Consider the following 21,846-nt stretch of genomic DNA (forward strand, 5'->3'; position numbering starts at 1 on the left):
GATGAACAGTAAAAATCATGAACAAGATTCCGTGAAGCGAAACAGATATTCAATATAATAAAAACTTTTTACACACATACAAACATACAGGTATACAAAATTATACATATACAAAATTATACAAAATTATACACATACAAAATTATACACATACAAACTTATACATATACAAAAATTGTACATATCCAAAATTATATATATACAAAATCATACACATACAAAATTATACATATACAAAATCATACACATACAAAATTATACACATACAAAATTGTACATATACAAAATTGTACATATACGAAATTATACATATACAAAATTGTATATATACAAAATTATACATATACAAAATTATTCACATACAAAATGATTGACACAAACAAATATATCTAATGCTTAAATGCTTCTAAAAGGGTAGGCCACGGCCAGTGACTATAGGTAAGCTTATTAGGGTAAGCACCCACTTTTCAACCAAACTAGCTGTTCTGATGAGGAATTTAAATCAGACACTCAAAAAGTAAGGCTTGTTTTCAACTTCATCAATTACTTAGATACACGCCTACCGTTGAATTCATGGTAATGCCGAATAAAAATTTAACTGTGGTCTGTTTTGAACAAACGACTGACAGAGTAGCGTCCCATAGACAACCTACAGAATTAATTAGCCTGTGAGTGAAATTTACAAATGAAAATAAAACCATGTATTACAATATGAAAAACGACAGTGAATCAATATACATATTTTTACATGTAGCTTATGACGTGAATCTGAAGACATTCATAATAACGATAAGTTCAGCTTCTCATATACAATTCAACCAATTATTTGCTTTGTTCCTAATAAGCATTGCCTATACTTCCTGTGAATAAAACGTAATCCATCTGAACACGATTGAAAGAGCAAGTTATTTAGATTTACAATGAGTGAACACGACGAAATATGAAGAGCTAGGCTGGTATAGTATACGTCAACCACTTGACCGAAAAACAGTATTGCTAATATCAGAGATTATCGATTTTTATTAAAAATATAGACGTTTTGGTTGGTATTATTACCATCAACTCTTACAGCCTGAAGCGGGGTGTTAAGTTTGTTGGATGCAGATGGCGCTCACAATCACATGCTCCCCTTCCGAATCACACCATGGCATTAACCAAGATTTTGCTATCTTTTTCCTGTGTTTTCGTCAAATTAAATCGCAGACAAAATTCCAATATTTCATCAATTTTACATTTTCTTGTAACGTAAATCGCGACTCAAACGGCCTACCGTGAAACATACGCTAGCGCTCTGCAACCTATTCAGTTTTACGGAAACTGACGAGGATTGCCGAATGATCGCGATTGTACCTCCAGTAGGCCTAAGATATTTTCGGTACGTTGTAGAATACATAGAAATCTTAACTATAATATTAGCAATATTGTGAAGTCCGTGAAATTTTGTAGCCTACTCAGGTATTTCAGTTGAGCGGTTGGAAAGAAACTGTTTTATTTCTAACGAAGATGGCAGATGACTACAGACTTTGATACAATAATGATAATGATAATAAAATAAAACTATAAACCCTCACTGTCGAACTGTTTCCAGAATCATTGGTTGTAGGGTCTGAAAATAGAAAAAATACAGAATTTATACATCACCCCCAGTATATTGATATACTCCCGAAAGTGTTTCATCACAAAAGCGCAAGATTTCGCTAAATAGAGTTACGTCCCTTCACATCCTTTTCTCGAGAAGCAGATAGAACGTCACAACTTCTCATTTACACTCTCCTCATTCCGGTGATTTCGACGGCTAAACATCACCAAGTACCAGTTTCGTATCATTTTTCCCTAGGGTCGGTTGAGATAGCTCATCAGATCAGTGACGTATTTAGGCGGCAATAAAAATGAAAACTTAATTGTTTTACTACAATTTCACTTCCAAAGTCGCGTTAAATGTATTCTCCGACTTCCTACATTAGAAAATTTTCCAGAGTACCAACCCCCCCCCCTCCTTAACAACCTACCACGTAGTGGCGGCGCCAGTGAGGGTACAGGGAGGCATCTGCCCCCAATTGTACCCCCCACTTTATTTTCGACAAATCTAAATGTCTACTTTTTTCTACAAAATATGTGTCGGAATGCACAAAATAGATTCATTTTTGATAAAATTTTCTTAAGAGAACCCTCTAAGACGCTCTATGAGAGGCTTGCGACTATGACACCACCACAGAGTAACCAAACTTTAAATTCAGCTTCAGCAGTTGGCCAGTTGTCCCCCATCCATCCGCTACTGCATCAGGTCACGTATGTTTTAGCATAAAATGCCCACAGAATGATTTCAGACGATACTGACAGAAGGCCAGAGCTTCCAGTTTTTGTGACTTTCGGCATTCCCCCACCCCAAATACCCAGGATATACCCCAGGGGTAAACTGATGGGTAGACGTTACCTTTATTTTCGGAAATACAAACAGTTCCATCACAGTCCGAATCGTTCCCGGGATCTGCCGTGGTTGGAATTTCTGAAAGTAGTAAATCGGAGCATTTTTCTCACGCTTATAAAATAACAAAACACGTCATATCCGGTTTTGTTCATTCGGAAAAAGCAAACACTATCGGCGTTTGCAGTTCAATTTGAGACAAATGATGCTATAAATGTCCGCCACATTTTTTGGTTTGGACGTAGAAAGAAGGGACATAACTCTTTCGTTTTTTTTCTTGTTAAACCGCTGTTTTCTGTTTCCACAAGCACCGTGTTTTCTTGCTACAGACTTCCATAATTGCTGACTACACGAAGTTGTCCGTCATCATTAGCCTGAGAAAAATGCTGAAAAATAGGACGTAAAACTCCTTTTCTATTTGGCTACAAACCTGCTAGTTCGACCTTGACTTCATCATAGAACTTGGCCTCATTATGGCGCCCATGTAAGGCACATCTGTATATAGAACCATCGGATTCATCGGACACAAAAATATCAATTGACGAACTTTCTCGTTTCTCACAAGCTGTGATATCAGTAACGGCACTCCTGCCTTGATCATCCAGTCTCTCGAACACATTGGAATCTTTAGTCTTGCGTAACCAGACTATATTAGAAGAGGGTAACCCGATCTCCGCCTCGCAGGTTAATTCGAACGTAGAGTTTCTTTCTATTACTAGTTTATCATATTCTATTGTCGGTGAAGTTGGCAAGGCTGAAAATGAACAAAAAGAAATATTTAGGCACTCTAATAAAATCAATCTGAAACCAATCTGAAAGTCAATCAAACAGCATTAGCATCAGCAAAAACAGCAATCGTGAATCATAAGCTTTGACAAAAAGGATGGTTTTACATTTATATGTAACACCGACTTCTGGCACAAATACCCTTCCATAATATTAGAAGGGCGAATGGTTCTGTAAGAAGAATGCGGCTCATGAACAGAACTCATATCATTCTAGCAACTTTTAGAATCTGGGGGAATCTGGTCAATCGTTTTGATTTGATCGACTGGAAAATCGCAGATGCCACAAGTTACCATTAATTGCCCATGTATACTTGTCTTCGACCCGAGCGTTTAGGTCTTTGCGACCGCCCGATTGCTCAGAGCTGGTCAATTTGGTCGCTTGATCTGATAAGACATCATGGGTCAGGGTTTCTAACATCGTGTACAAACGACATCCCCATTCGTCATACTTCCTCGTGTAAATAAGACCATTTCAAAACCCGTATTCATGATACGATGGTTTTCAAAGTAGTATTAAACTGCTGAAAATGATTCTAAAGCTTGTCACTTACATATAGCTTCAACTGTTACATCTTTGGTCTTCTCAGGGAAATTTCCAGTCACTATACACGAATACTTTCCTCTATCCGAACAATCCACATTTTTGATTTTTAGACTGAACTCAGTGATCTCACCGTCCATGTTAATGATAGGGGAATAGCGGAATCCATAAATATTAGACGCTTCTTTGTTCCATTCCGGCTGTCGGGTATCAATAGGTAAATTCACTAATTGTTTCACGGTTCCATCCTCGGATGTTTTTTTCCAAGCGATGGCATACCATCGATATTGTCCAACCAGTTTACATTCCAGTCGTATAGTTCCACCCAATTCTGTTGACACAAAATCAGGAACGACGAATTCACCTACAACGAAAAATCAGAAAAACCATATCAAAGTCCTAATAGTGCTACATTTAACATGGTCATCACTTCAGTAGAGTACCTACATTGCCCCCCTCTCTATCATATAAGAAGTTTTTATGTATTAGATTGTGTTCATCGTGTCTGAATTGTTTTGATGACGTCATTGTATCGAATTGTGTTCATGGTCTTGCTTTACCTGATTGTTCATGACGTTACTGTATTAGATTGTGTTCATCGCGTCTGATTTGTGTAAAGACGTCATTGTATCGAATTGTGTTCATTGTCTCGTCGTATCTGATTGTGTTCATCGCGTCTGATTTGTGTAAAGACGTCATTGTATCGAATTGTGTTCATTGTCTCGTCGTATCTGATTGTGTTCATCGCGTCTGATTTGTTTTAAGGACGTCATTGCATCGAATTGTGTTCATGACGATATGACGTCATTTTATTAGATTGTGCTCCTTGACGTCAGTGCATCAAATTACTCATGACGTCATGACGTTAGACTGAGATTATAAAATCAAATCATCGGAATTTCGCATGGAAAATTAACAATACCTCGCGCACACATAGAAAAAATTCCAACAAAATAATTGCGAAACCTATTGTGTTGATGATAGGCTAAAAACTAAGTAATTTTGTGGGAAATTTGGCCTCGTGTGCTTGATGGATTGTCAACGACATACATGAAATACAACATAACAATATAACAATTGTAAGACTGAGTCGGTGGGACTATGGGCTACACTTGAGTCAACATTTCATTGGGAAAATATCTCAAAATCACCGACAAAGTTACAGACTATCGCTTGTTTTATTCATTCTTTAATGTTTTTGTGGTCAGTTGAAATGAGTTTTTCGATCAGTTTTAGTCCGAAGTACAATATTTGTAGAAGATCAGGGGAACAATTATAAGCATGTCGCTAAGTCTTCGAACTGTCCAAGTAAGATACTTCTACATTCAGTAGTTACATGCTACCATATTTGGTCTATTTCCTCAAAATTTTATTACAGGGGATGAGGGGTAACTATACAGTACATGGCGCCACCCCCGTCATTGCTGCTTATCATACACAACGCTGCTATATCAGCTGATAAAGCTCAATTCAATTATCTTTATAGTCATTTGCTTTACCAACTTATCACATTTCAGCTATCTGTATCTCTTTTCAGAATGGAAACTCACGCGTTACAATTAAGGTCCCCAATTAGGCAAAATCTCGCTAATATTATTCTTTATTTCGGTTAATTCCGTAGAAAAGTCACCCCAAGATTATGGATTTCCATTTCATATATTCAAATTATATTCAAACTAACTGCCCAAACAATACTCTCTCACTAGAGGTTATGCCTACATGCCTGTGTCTGTGCTTTCGTTACATCACTTGACAGCAAAATTAACCTAAAATTCCTATAAAGGGGATATTTTGATGACTGTATCCCTGTAACGATTATCAATGTTTGTCTTAACGCTTCATGTTCTTATTAACCCCAACAACGCCATTATACTTCATATTTAATTTGTACACGTTTGTATTGCTTAACCCCTTAAACACCAAATTGCACCCGAATCTTTAATGAAAATAAAACAAGGTTAATCGGCGTGCCCTAGGGTAAGAATTTAACCCTATTAACACGGATAATGAAGAAGGGGGTTAATAGCTCATGCAATATTTATAATTGAGATACATAATTGTAAATGAATCAAAATATATTTAGGAGTACCTCAATGAAATTCAAGTAATATGCCCATCTAAAGATCACTGATCCTGATAAGCTGGACGACATCTGTCAAAACGTATTTAATAAGTTTGATAACGAGTTTGTGACAAGATCATTGTCAAAATATTCTATCGGTGGCAAAATAAGTATAAGACTCCGCCTAATTCCGCCCAAAGGTTTGATTTGGGTTGTCATCTTCTAGGTGCACATCTGCCATGGGTTTGAATTCTCCTTTTTTTGAGAGAAATTCGGCTTTCAATCCCTTTTAGAAGGATCGATGAAAGTGAAAAAATCGAAATAAGTATACAGCTGATGTTTGCAAAATTACAGACCGAAACTTTGACCCAATTATCTCAGAATAATTATCATAATATTGTTAAACACCATACTCGATTATTTATGATAAATATTTACATATTGAACATTTCATAAATATTGAAACTGGCTGAATATTCATCACAAGGCCTAGAGTGAAAGTTATGCTATAGTGCTTATACGGCTTTACAGAAACTACCGAGGAGTGTCGAATGAGCATTCATCTCAAATATAAAAAATATCCCCTCTTTCTTTAGTAGAAGTGGCCCTGGCCTATCCCCCGACCCCTACCTATAGAAGTTCGACGCCTTGATCCCTTCAATGATGACCAGTGTTATAAGAGGTCAATTCTGATATAATTAGTATTGTAACTGACCACACAGTTGTCCACTTTGTTTATTTTTAATCAAATTCCCATTATCCTATTACCTATAATATTTGATTAGTATTTATCTCTCGCGTTTAAAAACTAATGAGGCATACTTTATAAATTGTTCATATGGCTAGCTAGCTTGAAACGTTTCGGCTCTTACTTACGCTCTGATACGTTTTAATACTTCTACATCGCTCTACAATTGATGTATTGAGCACTATTCTAACAGTGGTATTTCTATATCACTCTACAATTGATGTATTGGACACTATTTTAACAGTGGTGTTTCTATATCGCTCTACAATTGATGTATTTAGCACTATTTTAACAGTGGTATTTCTATATCACTCGACAATTGATGTATTGAGTACTATTCTAACAGTGGTATTTCTATATCACTCTACAGTCGATGTATTGAGTACTATTCTAACAGTGGTATTTCTATATCACTCTACAATCGATGTATTGAGTACTATTCTAACAGTGGTATTTCTATATCACTCTACAATTGATGTATTGAGTACTATTTTAACAGTGGTATTTCTATATCACTCTACAATTGATGTATTGAGTACTATTTTAACAGTGGTATTTCTATATCACTCTACAATTGATGTATTGAGGACTATTTTAACAGTGATAGTACTATATCGCTCTACAATTGATGTATTGAGGACTATTTTAACAGTGATAGTACTATATCGCTCTACAATTGATGTATTGAGTACTATTTTAACAGTGGTAGTACTATATCGCTCTACAATTACTGTATTGAGCGCTATTTTAACAGTGGTAGTACTATATCGCTCTACAATTACTGTATTGAGCACTATTTTAACAGTGATAGTACTATATCGCTCTACAATTGATGTATTGAGCGCTATTTTAACAGTGGTAGTACTATATCGCTCTACAATTACTGTATTGAGCACTATTTTAACAGTAGTATTTCCATATTTTTATATTTCTATGTAACTTTCCCATGCCCCTCCCCCATACAAAATGTTTACCCCTACGACACGGTAAGCCCACTTTGACCCTGACACGAGTATAAATTATGAAATATTTGTTTAGTGGAGATTATAACTATTACTAAAACCCTACAACTGAGTTTACCTAGTCGATATTGGATCTAGTTAGTAACTGATATACCGCTAGTGTAGGCTGGGTAGATCTACATAAATTGTATACATGGTGATTATTCACTGTTACCACAATAGAGGCTGTTAAAATAACATTTTTCAAATTTACCACACTATGGTTTTTTACAACAATTGGGGTTGTTACCACAATAGGTGTGTTACTACAATAGGGGTTGTTACCACAATATGGTTTTTTACAACAATAGGGGTTGTTACCACAATATGGTTTTTTACAACAATAGGGGTTGTTACCACAATATGGATTGTTACTACACTATGGGTTGTTACCACACTAAATGGGTTGTGGGGAAATTTAAACACCACATTTGCCAAAAGGCTGACGAGAAATTCGAACAGAATAACTGGTTTAGGGTCTTTGAAGATCGCGAAAAATTAAGGATTAAATTGGACTTGTTAGTATAAAGAAAATCTACGCGAATTTATCTCTTTAAAAATAAAACTTCATTTGAATTCAAATACACTCTTTCTCTTACAATACATACACTTGTCTTCCTGTCTATATTCATGGATCAAATTTCTTTTAAGAATAATAGATATTCGTGGTGTAAATCGACACTTGACGACATTTCGTGCAGAACACCACGGTTACGCATAAAGCATTAACTTAAAGTAATAAATAGCAAGTAAATATTTTTAAACGATCTTTTCAATTACCTTTAAATATTTTGATGGCACATTTGTGCTGAAATATTTTTTTTTAAGTGAATAACTACCAAAGCTGATCAAAGATCAATTCAAAAAATTATGTCCCACGATCTCATTTCTTGACATGTAGTATTGAAATTATTGGTCTTCAACATTTCCACACCACCTCAAAATAATATTCAAGCGGAAATATCAGGGGATATTTGTGACAAGAATCCCTTTAAAGGTGGGGCACACGAGCGGTCTTTGTCGGAGTTTTTTGTCGCCGATTAGAGTCTTGAGAAAATTTTGCGTGTGCCCGTGATTCCACGACAAGATTATCACATCCCCGACAGGATTTATAATATCAAACAAGTTTGATAATTGTCGCTGATAGTCTTCAATTGCATGCTACGCGCGTGATTATCGACAGAGGTGGAAAACAACCGACAGGAGATTTTTGTCTCCTCGTGTTCCCATGTCAGTCGTTGAAACTCAAGACAAGACTCAAATCGGCGACAAAAGTCTCCGACTAAGACCTCTCGTGTGCCCGCACCTTAAGGCCCTGTTTGGGCGTCCGTTAGAATCTCAAGATTTTAAAGGCATTGAGAATATTTTCACTGAAAAACTAGATAGAAATTAAGAAATAATATAAACTACCCCCGTGCTTGAAGTTAGAATTACAATCATAGCTTATTTCGATATTAATGACAGGACAGATTTCTTTATTGCATGATATAAGTTTATAAAATCGTAATTAAAATCAAATCTTCTCAAGGTATTAAATGTCAAAGACGCCTCGTTTCTGAAGGTCGTTTAAAGAAGCAGTAAAAAGACATGGTCTAAATAGCGATCCTTGCTTTACACCCATGTTAAATGCATATTAGATTGATTATTCATGCATATCAGGTGCTGCGAATTTTTCTTATCGACGGCGTCTATTGGACAGTCGTTTCATAAAGTCCGCATACATGTAAGCCAAATACCAAATATGTCTATATGAAATCATGTAAATTTGTCGTGCATATCAATATTGCCTCGACTCAATGATTTTAAAAAGGGATCAGGTATCAGAAAAAAAACATTGCAAATAACTGTAAAATGAAAATGTTTAAAATCTGTAAAACAGACAAAACCGTGAGCGATTTTGATTGACAAGATAATGAGACCACTGAGAGGTGAAATAAAGAAATAAGGAGGCTGGTCAACTCATGAGAGCTGACCGATGGTCAGTCAGTTAGGGATTAGACACAGGGAGTCTGTTAGGGATCAAAAGGGATTACAATCAAGCTTTTAACTCCAAGGGAGATCTATTTATGAAAGTTAAAGGATGAAATTGTAGATTGGTGAAATCCTAAACCAATTTTGATGAGAAAAAGAGAAAAATATAACAATAAAACCTCTATAATTTAAAACGTATAGATCTCTGTCTAGCCAACCCCCTTACAGCGTCCCTTAAAGGGATTGTACCGAGGTTTTCTTAACATTTCTATCTGTATCAGAGACACTGATAGCATAGATTTGCACCATTCCAATTTTGAATCCGGCGTCTGTGGTTCTTGCAATACCAGTAAAAAGAAAGCTTTTATGAGCTAGTATACCAATACATCATATCATAATTATATTACATGGAACTTTGCGATAGTGACGTCATTAAACACACAGTTTAAATGGAATTGCAAGAACCACAGACGTCTGACTGAAAATTAGAATGGTTCAAATAGACACCACAAAGTGGTGGTCCAGATACACATAAAAAGTTTAGAAAACCCCTTTACAATCCCTTTAATATGCTAAACTCTGCCTATTTAAAGTCTAGGGTTACTGAAATCATGTGGAAAGCGTGAAAGTAGACGATTCATTTCTCGATTCACTGATTTTAAGTTATTTAGAATGATTATAAATAGATTTAGTGAAGTTGAAAGTTAGAAAAATTCTCTAAGCTGATAATCCGCTAGAGTGACAGATGAATTCAAGATGAAGTTTGTATGGTCCGAAGGCGAGGTTTGTAACAAGAAGGAATGCAATCATGAGATTTTGGTCAGATAGTTTACAATAATGGTGTCATAAAGAAAAGCTTGAGGTTCTTGAAAGAATGAAATGGAGTTTTTCATCCTTCTTTTCTACACCTGATTGGACAAATGACGGGTAATTTCATGCAGTGTGCAATAAGGGAAATTTTGACAGGATAGTGGCATTTGCCTATTCTTTTAGATTTACAATTGTCGGGGTATTTTTCACGTTCTTGTTAATAACGATAGTTGCTTTTAGCGACAATGGCGTCATATACCACGGAGCATTCCAGGAATCACAGACAACTGATGGAAAATGGCTCTTTTATTTAAAAATTTTAGAAAACTCTTTACGACCTCTTTAATAACTTTCAAACTGCCTATGTTATTATCTTCGGATTTGTTTACGATTTTCAAATCAGAAAAGTAAACTAATATTTCGGCCCTTGGTCAGATTAATATCCCTCTCTTCTAACAGATTGGTCATCTTGGACAATTTTCAAGTGTTTACCCGCTATCAGTTTTGAATTTATGATGGTTTGGTTAATCAGTGAATACAAGACAAGATCCAGTGATGTTTGAAGTGACCAAAAGTACATCAAAGATGCCATTCAAAGTAATTCACACTTCTAGATAAATAGTTTCGACAAATAGGGGATTGCCCTTTTTATAGGCGTAGGACCCTGCGATGTGTGGGGGAGAATACCATGAACCATCTGAAATGACGGGCTTTGCAGAATTTAAGAACCATTTACAAAGTTAATGAATAAGATAGGCGAAAAATCGTCTCCCTGTCTTACTCCATTCTCGAAGACTTTTAAATGAATGATCTAATGAACCCTTTACAATAATGTTCAGCACGGGAGTCACGTAGTGTTGCACCATTATAAAGTATGAACTAGAACTATAAAAACAGAACCTGAAACATGTTGTTTCTCAGAATTTCACGCTATGCGGTCCTGAGATAACTAACCTACTTCCGCCTAAAGTATGAACTATTCAATGTACCTGTATAGATAGATATTTATTGCATTGTTGGGCAGCATACATCATGATTCACGATACAAGATAATACAAAATAATACATTATAATACATGACAACAAATATGACACACCGACATTCGTCAAATTTTACTTTTTAAATATAACAAAAGTTTAGAAAGGGGTCAAGCTGTTTTTGAAGAGGTTGTTTCAAGTGTGAACATATTGAAATGTGAGTAAACAATCAACTCCTAACTGTCATCTCTTAATATAATATTGCTCAAATTAATACCTAAGTATCACAGAGCAAATATTAACTCTAGGTACATAAAGGGTTTAGAGCTAATTCGAGGATTTGTGACCAGAAACAACGTTATGACTAATGGGAAAGGAGTTTTACGTCTTATTTTTTTTTTCTGTACCAGAATTGACTAATGATGGGTAAATGAAATGAAAGACAGTTTAGGTATACATAAAAGGCTTAGCGATAATTTGGGGGCTGGTGATCAGAAACAGCGTAAATGACTAACATGAAAGGAGTTTTACGTCCTACTGTTCTGTACTGGATTATGTTAATGCAATACAGTTAAAGTGCATAAAAGGCTTAGGGCTAATTCGATGTCCTAACGTCAGAAGTTACTGAAATCACTCCGGCTCCGAATTGGACTTTATGGGGTTAATTGTCAGCAACCCTAACAGACCCCTCTCCCTCTCCCTCTCCCCACCCCCCTCTGACAAACTGTTACTCATTTGGAGTAACACCTCATGGACCTCGTATTAACATTACAACCCCAAACCCCTTCAAGTTTTTGACACGAGCCAGAAATATAAAATAGTAGACAAATCAACCAAATTCAAACCAGCTAATAAACATACTTGACATAGAAAGGGTTAACGGTAATATTCAAAAAGGTTAACGGTTATAGCTTAAAAACTGTCGTGGGTTTCAAAGGAATACTACCTCTTAGAATGAACATATAATTTAGATTTTTAAACTTGCACTATGAGAGAATACATTCATCAGTGGATCAGGTGCCAAATTAAAAACAGAGCACTAAAAAATATTAGGCGTTTTTCAATAATAACTTGTAGGTTTATTGATTTGTAGGATTTTAGTGATTCTGCTTTTATGTTTTGGCACCAGGTAAATCCACTGATTAACAAAGACTAATTTTGGTCATCCTAAGAGGTAGTATCTCTTTAAAATACGTTGATAGACGATCTACTCCAACGGTCAACAAATATAATAAAGTGATGTTTCAAACTGCCACAGGCGCATTTCATTTACATTTCTTACTTTTTTAGCTCATAAAAAATATCACAAGGACACTGTTTTACATCCTGGCATATACCCGAGGCAAAGATACATAAATAATATTACTAAGAAATCGCTTCATTTTTTTTTCTTTTAACGATTTTCAAATATGATTTTGCTTTGGCCATTATGTTCAAAAACATACAAAAGTTCAATAAACAAACAATTTGTTTTTGGAATAAGACTTTTGTTTATGTCATTGTTTATTGAAGAGAACAACAAAGGTCTAAAGGGAGCTCCTTGACTTACACCAACACTTCGTAGTTAACATGGATTGTCGTCTGTCAGGCAAATAAGTACCTGGGGTTCAAACTAAGGAAAAGTATTCCATATAAAATGATGATAACAATGTAAATTGTAGAAATATTGCGTAAATTAAACACAGGAGTAGTATGCTGTTGGTAAATTAACGAAACACTGCATATGAAAATTGTGTTACATTTTCTGTAATATGATCTCTATCCTAAATATATTCAAAAAAAATATTATAAACCGTATAAATATTGCTTAGATAATATTTATCTATCCTATTCATAAAATCGCTCACCCGTGATCTACGAGCAATAAACCAAAACAGATTTTAAGTCATTCTTTTGATAATGTTAATGAGCCGTTTACAAAATAAATTAATTCATAACATAAGAATTATTTTGCCTGTTCTTTCACAAGATTGTCTTTACCGACTTGACTATAAAGGAAATAATAGGAGTATTTTTTATTATCAAGAGATCTTTGTCGAACTACTATCTTTGCAAAAGTGAAATAAAAATATAACACTATTACATATTTTGCAAATTTAACCTATGCAAAACACTTCAACTTTCTTTTTTGGAGGTAATTAGACTCATCTGTCGCTAAGATTGTTCCCATAGAAACCACCGTATTACAGGTATATCAAAATAATTAACATGTTACATTACGACATCTTGTTTCCAAGGTAACTGATGTGGACATCATTAATTATCACATACAAACAAACAAATAAAATGTCGAGAGGCGGACGAATGGACCTATTAGCAGTTTCTATTATTTCTTCAGAATTAATTGGTTCTGTTTTAATAAAGAAGAATACATGGATAAATAACATAACAAAGAGAAACGTAGTCCGAAAACTATCACCTATCCTTGCCCTTGCCTGGCTATAAATATAACAGGTCGTGCACGTTAAAGATCCCTCGACAGTTGGAAATCGAAGAAGAGAAGGCTAATGCTGCTGTCCTGACAAAATTTTCCTAATTGCATTCTTCATGGTGGTATCCGTCTTCATTAGCCCACATGTTGCAGAAAAGTAGGACGTAAAATTCCATTCATTTTATAAATGAGTATCTCATTTAAGGGGTTAACTGTGTAAACGTTCATACGTTGTTCTATCGCTGGCAGTGGAATAGCTCGGTGTTTAGAGAATTTGATTGTCGTCAGCTAGACGCTTTGGTGTCGTGGGTTCGAATCCTCTTCTGGGGCAGAAACATTATGATGACAATCGGTGTATTATCCCAACCAAACGACTTAACGCTTTTTCAGCTCCTCGGAAGTTACAGGGGAATCCGGGTTAAAAATCCGAAGGTACTATCTCGATCGACCCCAGAGCAGTTGAGAAGATGGTGACACTGAACACAGTTAGCGAAGATGGTCATTACGTCACTGGTATAATGAAATGATTGTCCTAGGGTTCAGCCCCATATGTTAATCCCAGCCTGTTTGCTAGCCCCTGTCGACCAATATGTTTAAAAGCAATAAAGCAAGATTGACCCTGACGTAACAAGTCATGTAATAACCAAACACCCCACTGTTACTTTAAACACTTGCTTTGTATTGTGAACACAGGGGTCCACAGAGGTCGATTGTTTTGGCACACGAACATGTAGTGGCCATTTGCTTTCGCTGTCATTTGCAGTAATTCACACTGAGCGTGTGTACGATTCGTGCCATATTTTAAGATCTGTGCCAAATGAAAATTGGGTAGGATATATGGTTCGAATCCAAAGTCCCAATTATAAGACAAAAGAAGAAATGAAATGAATGGAGTTTTACGTCTTAGTTTTTTGCACCTGATGAGGCTAATAAAGCGGTGCAACACCATGCAGTATGCAATTAGATGAATTTTGCATCGGCATTAACCTACTCTTTTTTTTATTTCCAACTGTCGCAGGATATTTAACGTAGCACACGGTGTCTCGGTTTATTGTCTCATCCGAACGACTAGACACTCAATATCGGCCCCTCCGACTTGCATCACAGACAGGAAGAAAACGTGTTGAAAGGGCAGCAGAAGCGGAAAAAACCTAGTATTCAGGAAATATTTTGGGTAATTTTCTAATTAAAAACATCGGTGAATGACAACATAGCGTGTGGCTCTCATCATGGTAAATGTCAAATTTAATTGTTTCGTCTGAAAAGGCCGAACATGTCATCTCAAAACTTAACAATACCGTTATAATTGATTGAACATTTATGAATTTTCAAACCATAAAATCTATTGAATCAAAATTACTCAAAGTTACGCTTTGATCCAATAGATATGCCGAGTTGACAAACACAAAGAAGGGTGAGCATGACGAATTTCGTCAGCACCAAAGTACTATATATCATAGTGGGGCGACGTAGCTTGATTGTGGACTGGGATTTTCTTTGCTAAGATTTATTGGAAGAAATGAATGGAGTTTTACTTTTCTGTACCTTGTGGGCTAATGAAGACGGGCAACGCCATGCAGGGTGCAATGAGGAAAATTTTGCCAGGACAAAGATTAGCCTGCTCTTTTTTCGATTCCAAACTGACAAAGGATCTTTAACGTGCACATTCTGTAGCACACGGGGCCTCGGTTTATTGTCCCATCCGGACGACTGGTGTTTTCCATGTCAGCCCCTCTTACCTGCATCACTGACAGGGTGGAAAAATCCGAATGTATTTTTTCGACCTATGTCGGGATTGAACCCAGGATCTTCAGGTTAACTTACTGAGCCACTTCGTCTCAGACAGGTTGTTGAAAGAGGGAGATTATTAGCTATGTGGACTATCTGAAAGGGTGCCGAGTTGACAAACAAAAAAGAGTCAGCAAAACAGCCTAGAAAACGATAAGGTAGTTGAAAGAGTGAGACTCACCACCCACCCTAGTTCACGGCGTTTATTCGTTATCTAAATGACATGACTTGCCTAAATTTAAATTTTGTATCAGTTGTAGTAAGAGGGTCAATTTGGCAATAAATAACTTTTAAATTCTTGTAATTCAAGTCAGCCAAGTCGAAGTTTAAAATATATACCTGATATGCCACGGTGTGCAGGCTGATGCGGTTAGGTTTATTATACTATTGATAAGACGTAGGCATGTTGAAGTATTCGACATCAATTGGCCGGTGACACTGTGCCAGTGCCTTATATTGAATAGTAACTGGTTACTCTCCAATCACCCTAATCACTAGTGTTAGGCAAGTTGTCCCGGAAGGTCCGTCTTTAACTCACCAGCATCAAGTCCGAAGACACTATAATAAACACTGTGGCAGTTGTCTCGCTATTATATATTCAGCATTTCTTGAAAACCTGATCATATTGGAATTAGGTTTATCAACTCGTCAACTCTATCAACTTATAACAGGGCTTAAAGGGGGGATTTTGTGAGAGTAAAATTAATCGATATCAATTATTGTGCCTAAATCATTTCATCGTTGAATCGTTTTTCGAAAATTACAGTGTCCCAGAATTACTGATATTGTCACCATCGTCTCGGACCCAACTATTTTATTCGGTCAAGAGATACTTCCATTAAGGACTCTGGAAAACATCCCCCCCCCCTCTTTTAGTAGTCTTACTATGTTTATTACTGGCTATGATATCGCTGATAAAATAAATATGGTAAGAATGTTGTTAATTGTGTCACTATGAACATTAATAGATAAACAGTTACTGTTGAAAGATTGTTACATTTTTCATCCCTTGGTTGGTCAAAATTTGTTTAAGTCGGGAACCGGAAAAATTTCTGTGAATTCTGTGTAGGCCTATACATGCAAAATCTATCTCTGTTGTAAAAATATCGAAACATTGTATACAAAGAAGATGAAAAAAGAGTGCCCAGAAAAGAGGGTTGTTTACAATTTGCTAATCAGAACCGGGAGATGTTTTCGTAAATTCCAGAGTTTTCTTGAGTAAACCTATGTTGACTTGCTAAATTTTGCCGCGCAGGTAAACTACGAATTGAAAAATGTTTCTTTTTGTGTCAACGAACAAGAAGAATAGAGTGCCAAGGAATGAAGTTTGTCTACAATTCGTGAAATCGGGACAGAGACAGAGAGACATTTAAGTAAATTCCAAAGTTTTCTTGACTTAGTATACGATTACTTACTATAGTAAAATACATATTCAAAAATGTCTAAATGTGTGACAAAAAAGATAACAAAATAAGAGATAAAATCAAAACTTACCTTTCACTAAAGATATTAAAAATAAAATCCCTAACATTATAAAATCCTTCATTTTAAATCCTTAAACTTGACTACAATCCTAGAGCCTTTCGCTGACTGGTGCACTCACTCACTGCCGTGTACTTCTCTATTCTACAGTACTGTATAGCTTTCTACAGAGTAAATAATCAGTCGTCGACAGAGGGCGATATTGGTTACACGCTCTCTAATAATGAAGTCACTTTGGGTAATATTTGTGGCCAGTGATTGAATGAGTCAGTAAGCTTTGTAGACGCATTGAAATGGAGTTTTACATCCTACTTGACTTATTTTAAACCGAGTACGCAATGTTTACTATCAGAGAAGTATGAAGTACATTTGTCGGTATTTCTTGTGTTATGAATATGATGAAATGAAAAGGAATTTTACGTCATATTCTTCTTCGCCTAATTGGACTAATGAAGGACAACGCTGTGCGGTGTGCAATTATGTTAGAATCGACGAGAAAGTTACATAAAAGTATATAATATTGATAGATCATTCCTATAAGATACAAAACGTTCTTTAGACGTTCTTTAGATATACCATTTCAACTTTTCGACTTGCTCATAAATCGTTATCTAGATACTATCCAACCCTATCAAGATAACAGTAAATCGGTGTCCGGTTTACCCGCGGAGCGGCGCTTGTCATTAATATAGACGTACCTACCTAACTGATAACATATCGATATTGGTAATATCTGTTGGAGATATAGACACACCTTTTTGATGATATTAAGGTGCGAAGTGACGAGGGTACGGTCCTCGTTGCGTTTTACTGTGGCAATGTACATTCGAGTTCTGTTTGACCATCGATATATCGATGATACATGTATTAATTAAGGTTTTGACAGCAGATTAATTGAAACGTTATCAACCAATATGATTTAATTGTAAATGATAGTTGATGCTCATTCGAATAAAGTCTGTTTACATAATGAATCTCACTCTGTTGAATGTTAAACATTTTCGAGATTTTTAAGACATAACGTATTGTTAACGGGGTTCGCCATTCAATGGACCAATCATATTTTAGTCTCAGAAACGGGAATTATTCGACTAAGCTAATCAGTAATAGTGTTCACAGCTCACCTTCGAAATTTGAGTCTTCAAATGCATGTGTGTCCAGAATTATTCGCGACTCGTCTTTTTAACTTCCTCTATCATATAGAAAAGACATATATAAAAAAAATAGAACTTTATATTCCTAGTTTGAGGTATTTTTTGGAGGAATCGTGCGATTTTCGTACATTTCTAGTAGTTCTGAAGACTATTTACATATTTTCAAGACTCAAATAAATGGCGCATCTGTCTTTTTAAGAGCATTGTCTGGAAATGTCAGAAATTATTATTTGATAAAAATTTTTTTCATTTCGTTCTATGGCTGTTTCCTTATTGCTGTTCGCTTTGAACCGCGATTACTGTAATGAGAAAACATTGGAAAAACACCAAAGAGACTCGAATTGACTGATTCAATTTACACTGCTATAATTGTCGGTTAGGTTGGAAGACATGTATCAAACCAGAGTTATAAACACTGCGGTCTGACAGCCAATGACAGCCAATGACTAAGTATCTTTGTGAAGTCGTGCTCTGAGCCGACCCTGGTTGAAATACAGAAAGTTAAGCACGAAATCTGTTTAACTGACTGCCTGTAATCATGTTAAATCTAATTAAAATCACGTAATCAATGACTCGATGGAAGAAGTTATTTGGAAGCTCTATAATCGCAACAGTGTGATTTCAGTTGGTACGAAAATTACCCCAAGAGAAAAAAGGCTGGAGTTTTTTTAGGTTTTGGAAATGTATACTATGTTTACTCAATTGGGAGATCTACAATCGCAACAGTGTGTTTTCTTTTGGTACGAAATTTAACTTTAAGAAAATCATGTAATCTATGATTCGATTTGATGGAAGAAGTTAGTTGGAATCGCAACAGCAGTTTGATTTGGTACGAATATTAGCTCAAGGGATTTCCTGCTATAGGGATACACATATACATGTACTCAATTGGAAGATCTACGATCGGAAAATTAATTATATTTGTGTTTTCAAGGTACCTTCTACAATCGCAACATCATCCTATATCAAAACCAAAATTAACTCTAATGTAATTCAGTACATAGACCCACGGTCGTTGGAATAGTTTCTATTCAAGATCGATACATTTACTGTTTTGATTATGGACTTAAGAGAGAGGCAGAAAAATACACTCTTTCAGCCGGACCAGCATCGATGCAATAACTATTTTGATTGTTGTCGCTCAAGGCAGAGGCAGAAAAACCATTTGTTGTGCTGAGTGCAGACATGAAGTTTGGATTGTAATGATGATTGAACTGTTTCTCTGATCAATACCAGCTATTTTAATTCCGATAAATAACCGACCTAATGAAGCACAACAGTCCACGGAAACTTGCAAGAGAAACAGAGATTTTTAAAAATGATTTTATATTTTGATAAACAGATTTCTAATCGACCGTAATCTGTTACAGAAAACATTAAATTCGACAGATTAGCGATAATATTTCTATAGATTTATGGAATTAGGTGCCCAAGAGTTCGAACCATTCATCAATTTACAATAGTCTAAGAGAATTGAAATATGGTTCCAATGTGAATTGGTGTAATCAGTACGGAAACAGACATAACAACCTGGAAGTTCAGTTTTTGATCCACATGTTTCACTAATCTTTATTGATCACGTTGTTTTTAAAACAATATTTTAATATATTTTTTTACTCATATAAAGAATATGAATCTCGTCTGCATTGACGGTCCTAGGAAGCATAAGGTTAAGGGTCCGAGCAGGGGCCACAAAATTTCCCAAGAGGGTTGGGGGGGGGGGGGGTGTGGGGGTGGGGCTGTGAAAGTGGGGGTGGGGGTCGGTGCAAAGCCGGGCCAGCCTCTTTTCTTGGGGGTAAGGGGTGCAAGGCCTTGCTCGATGGGTACGAGACTGGGGGTACAAATAGGCGGGAGGCTTAAGGGAATGCGGGAGTCGGTTTTATCCCCAAGAAAATTTTCAAAATTGTGAAAAATAAAGTAGGGATACATTTGGAGTGGTTGGGATACAAACCATTTTTCTAACGGGGGGGGGGGGGGGGGGGGGGGGGGAGGGGATTATTTGTCACTGCGGGTGCAAAACGCTTACTCTTTCTAGTTTTCGTCATTCATTTCTTATTAAATACTGTAATCTATATATTGGACTCATGTCTACGTCATTGATTTAGAATGATCTGGGATATATATTGAACTCAGTTCATGGAAAAAAACATCAAAAACACCCCACAGACTTCTTTCAAATCAATACAAGTGAAAATCTAATACTCAGTCCTTAATTCGATCAAATGGGGTGTCCTTTTCATCACGTCTTTAATTTTACACGACATTCGCACTTCTTCAAAGCAAACCTTAGTCTGTTGATTGAAATAAACTTAAAGGTATACTACCTCTTAGGATGACCAAAAATTTAAATTTTACAACTTGGTTTAAACGAGTCTTCTTTCATCAGTGAACCTAACTTGTGTTGAAACTACACGAAAGAATTCCTCTATAGTCAAATAAATCCATAAAACTAAGTAATAATTCGTTAAACTAAATAATTTTGAAACATGCTCAGAAGAGTGTTTCCGTTAACGTCTTATATAGAGATTCTATTCTTTAGTCGTGGCACCTGGTAAGTCCAACTGATGAATATATGCACTTGTTGACCAAGTTTGAGAATTTAAATTTTTTTGTCTATTCTAAGAGGTAGTATACCTTTAACTGCAGATTTTACGATAAATTGATGAAAACTGGGAAATTAAAGGGAGAGAATTAATGATAAATTGATAATCTCCCCTTGAAATCTCTCCACTGTTCAAACAAGATAATTTATTACATGATGGAGAATTTTTTATCAAATTGAATTATCTCGTTCTCCTATCTCTTCAAATTTGGAAACTCCATTTTTTTGTTTTGTTAAAATGATTGAATGGATAACGATACGTGCTAATTAAAGATTTTAACTTTTTTTAAGGGAGAGAAAAGGAGGGGGGTTGTAATATTTTCTTATGACGGTTTTAAGGTTTGGGAAACGTAATTCCCAAACAATCAAAGTCTTGTGATGGGAATATCTCTCAGTTGGATCAAGGGTTTCTTGTGGAAACAGACTAGTAACCCTTTGATAATCAAGTCCTCATGGTCACAAAAAGAGAAACAGCAATGCGTGGTACCATAAGTAAGCTAGCTAGACAGTTACACAAGACATCCACTCACTCGACAACATTCGGCAGTTTCCGTAAAGTTGCATCTGAGCCAGCAGGCCTTTCACGGTACAGAGATGAAGTCGACCGATCAGTTTCTTTCCAGTTTGTCCACACATTCTTCTTATATTATCAGTTTGATCCACCAAGACTGATGCTATATTACATATTACGGGTATTAACGTGGATTGAAGAGTGATAAATTACGTTACATAATGATTACAGTATCGATTCTACTATAGATTAAACCAATATTACCCAATCTCGGCTTGATCACTCTCATTTAACCGCCATTTATAATTTACTATGGATTCACGCTAATTCCCCCTGTGTGTTGTTATGAAATAGAAAAATGTGACATGCATTCTGAATGATGCTGTATATTTATTGATTTCGAGTTGCATAAATGACAGTTGCGTTTAAAAGGGGATTTAAAAGCGGTTTCCTAGTTTTTGTACGTTAGTGGAGAACACTTGCATCATCTATGCACTATTCAAGTTCCTTTTGACGTCTGTGATTCCTGATATACTTTGTCAGGATTTCAAAAG

At 35.9% G+C, this 21,846-nt stretch overlaps 1 protein-coding gene across 1 annotated transcript; it reads right to left on the reverse strand.

The window, feature by feature from the left end:
* Window positions 1-746: 746 nt before the first annotated feature.
* LOTGIDRAFT_234306 (hypothetical protein) lies at window positions 747-21,417 on the reverse strand (the record flags this gene model as incomplete). The annotated part of the gene is made up of 5 exons (XM_009061578.1): window positions 747-1,606; window positions 2,435-2,506; window positions 2,856-3,179; window positions 3,765-4,118; window positions 21,312-21,417. The coding sequence occupies 5 exons, from the start codon at window positions 21,415-21,417 to the stop codon at window positions 1,515-1,517; spliced, it is 948 nt and encodes a 315-aa protein (XP_009059826.1). The 3' UTR covers window positions 747-1,514.
* Between the last annotated feature and the right edge of the window lie 429 nt (window positions 21,418-21,846).

Source organism: Lottia gigantea, assembly GCF_000327385.1.
Source record: "Lottia gigantea unplaced genomic scaffold LOTGIsca_49, whole genome shotgun sequence".
NCBI lineage: Eukaryota > Metazoa > Mollusca > Gastropoda > Lottiidae > Lottia > Lottia gigantea.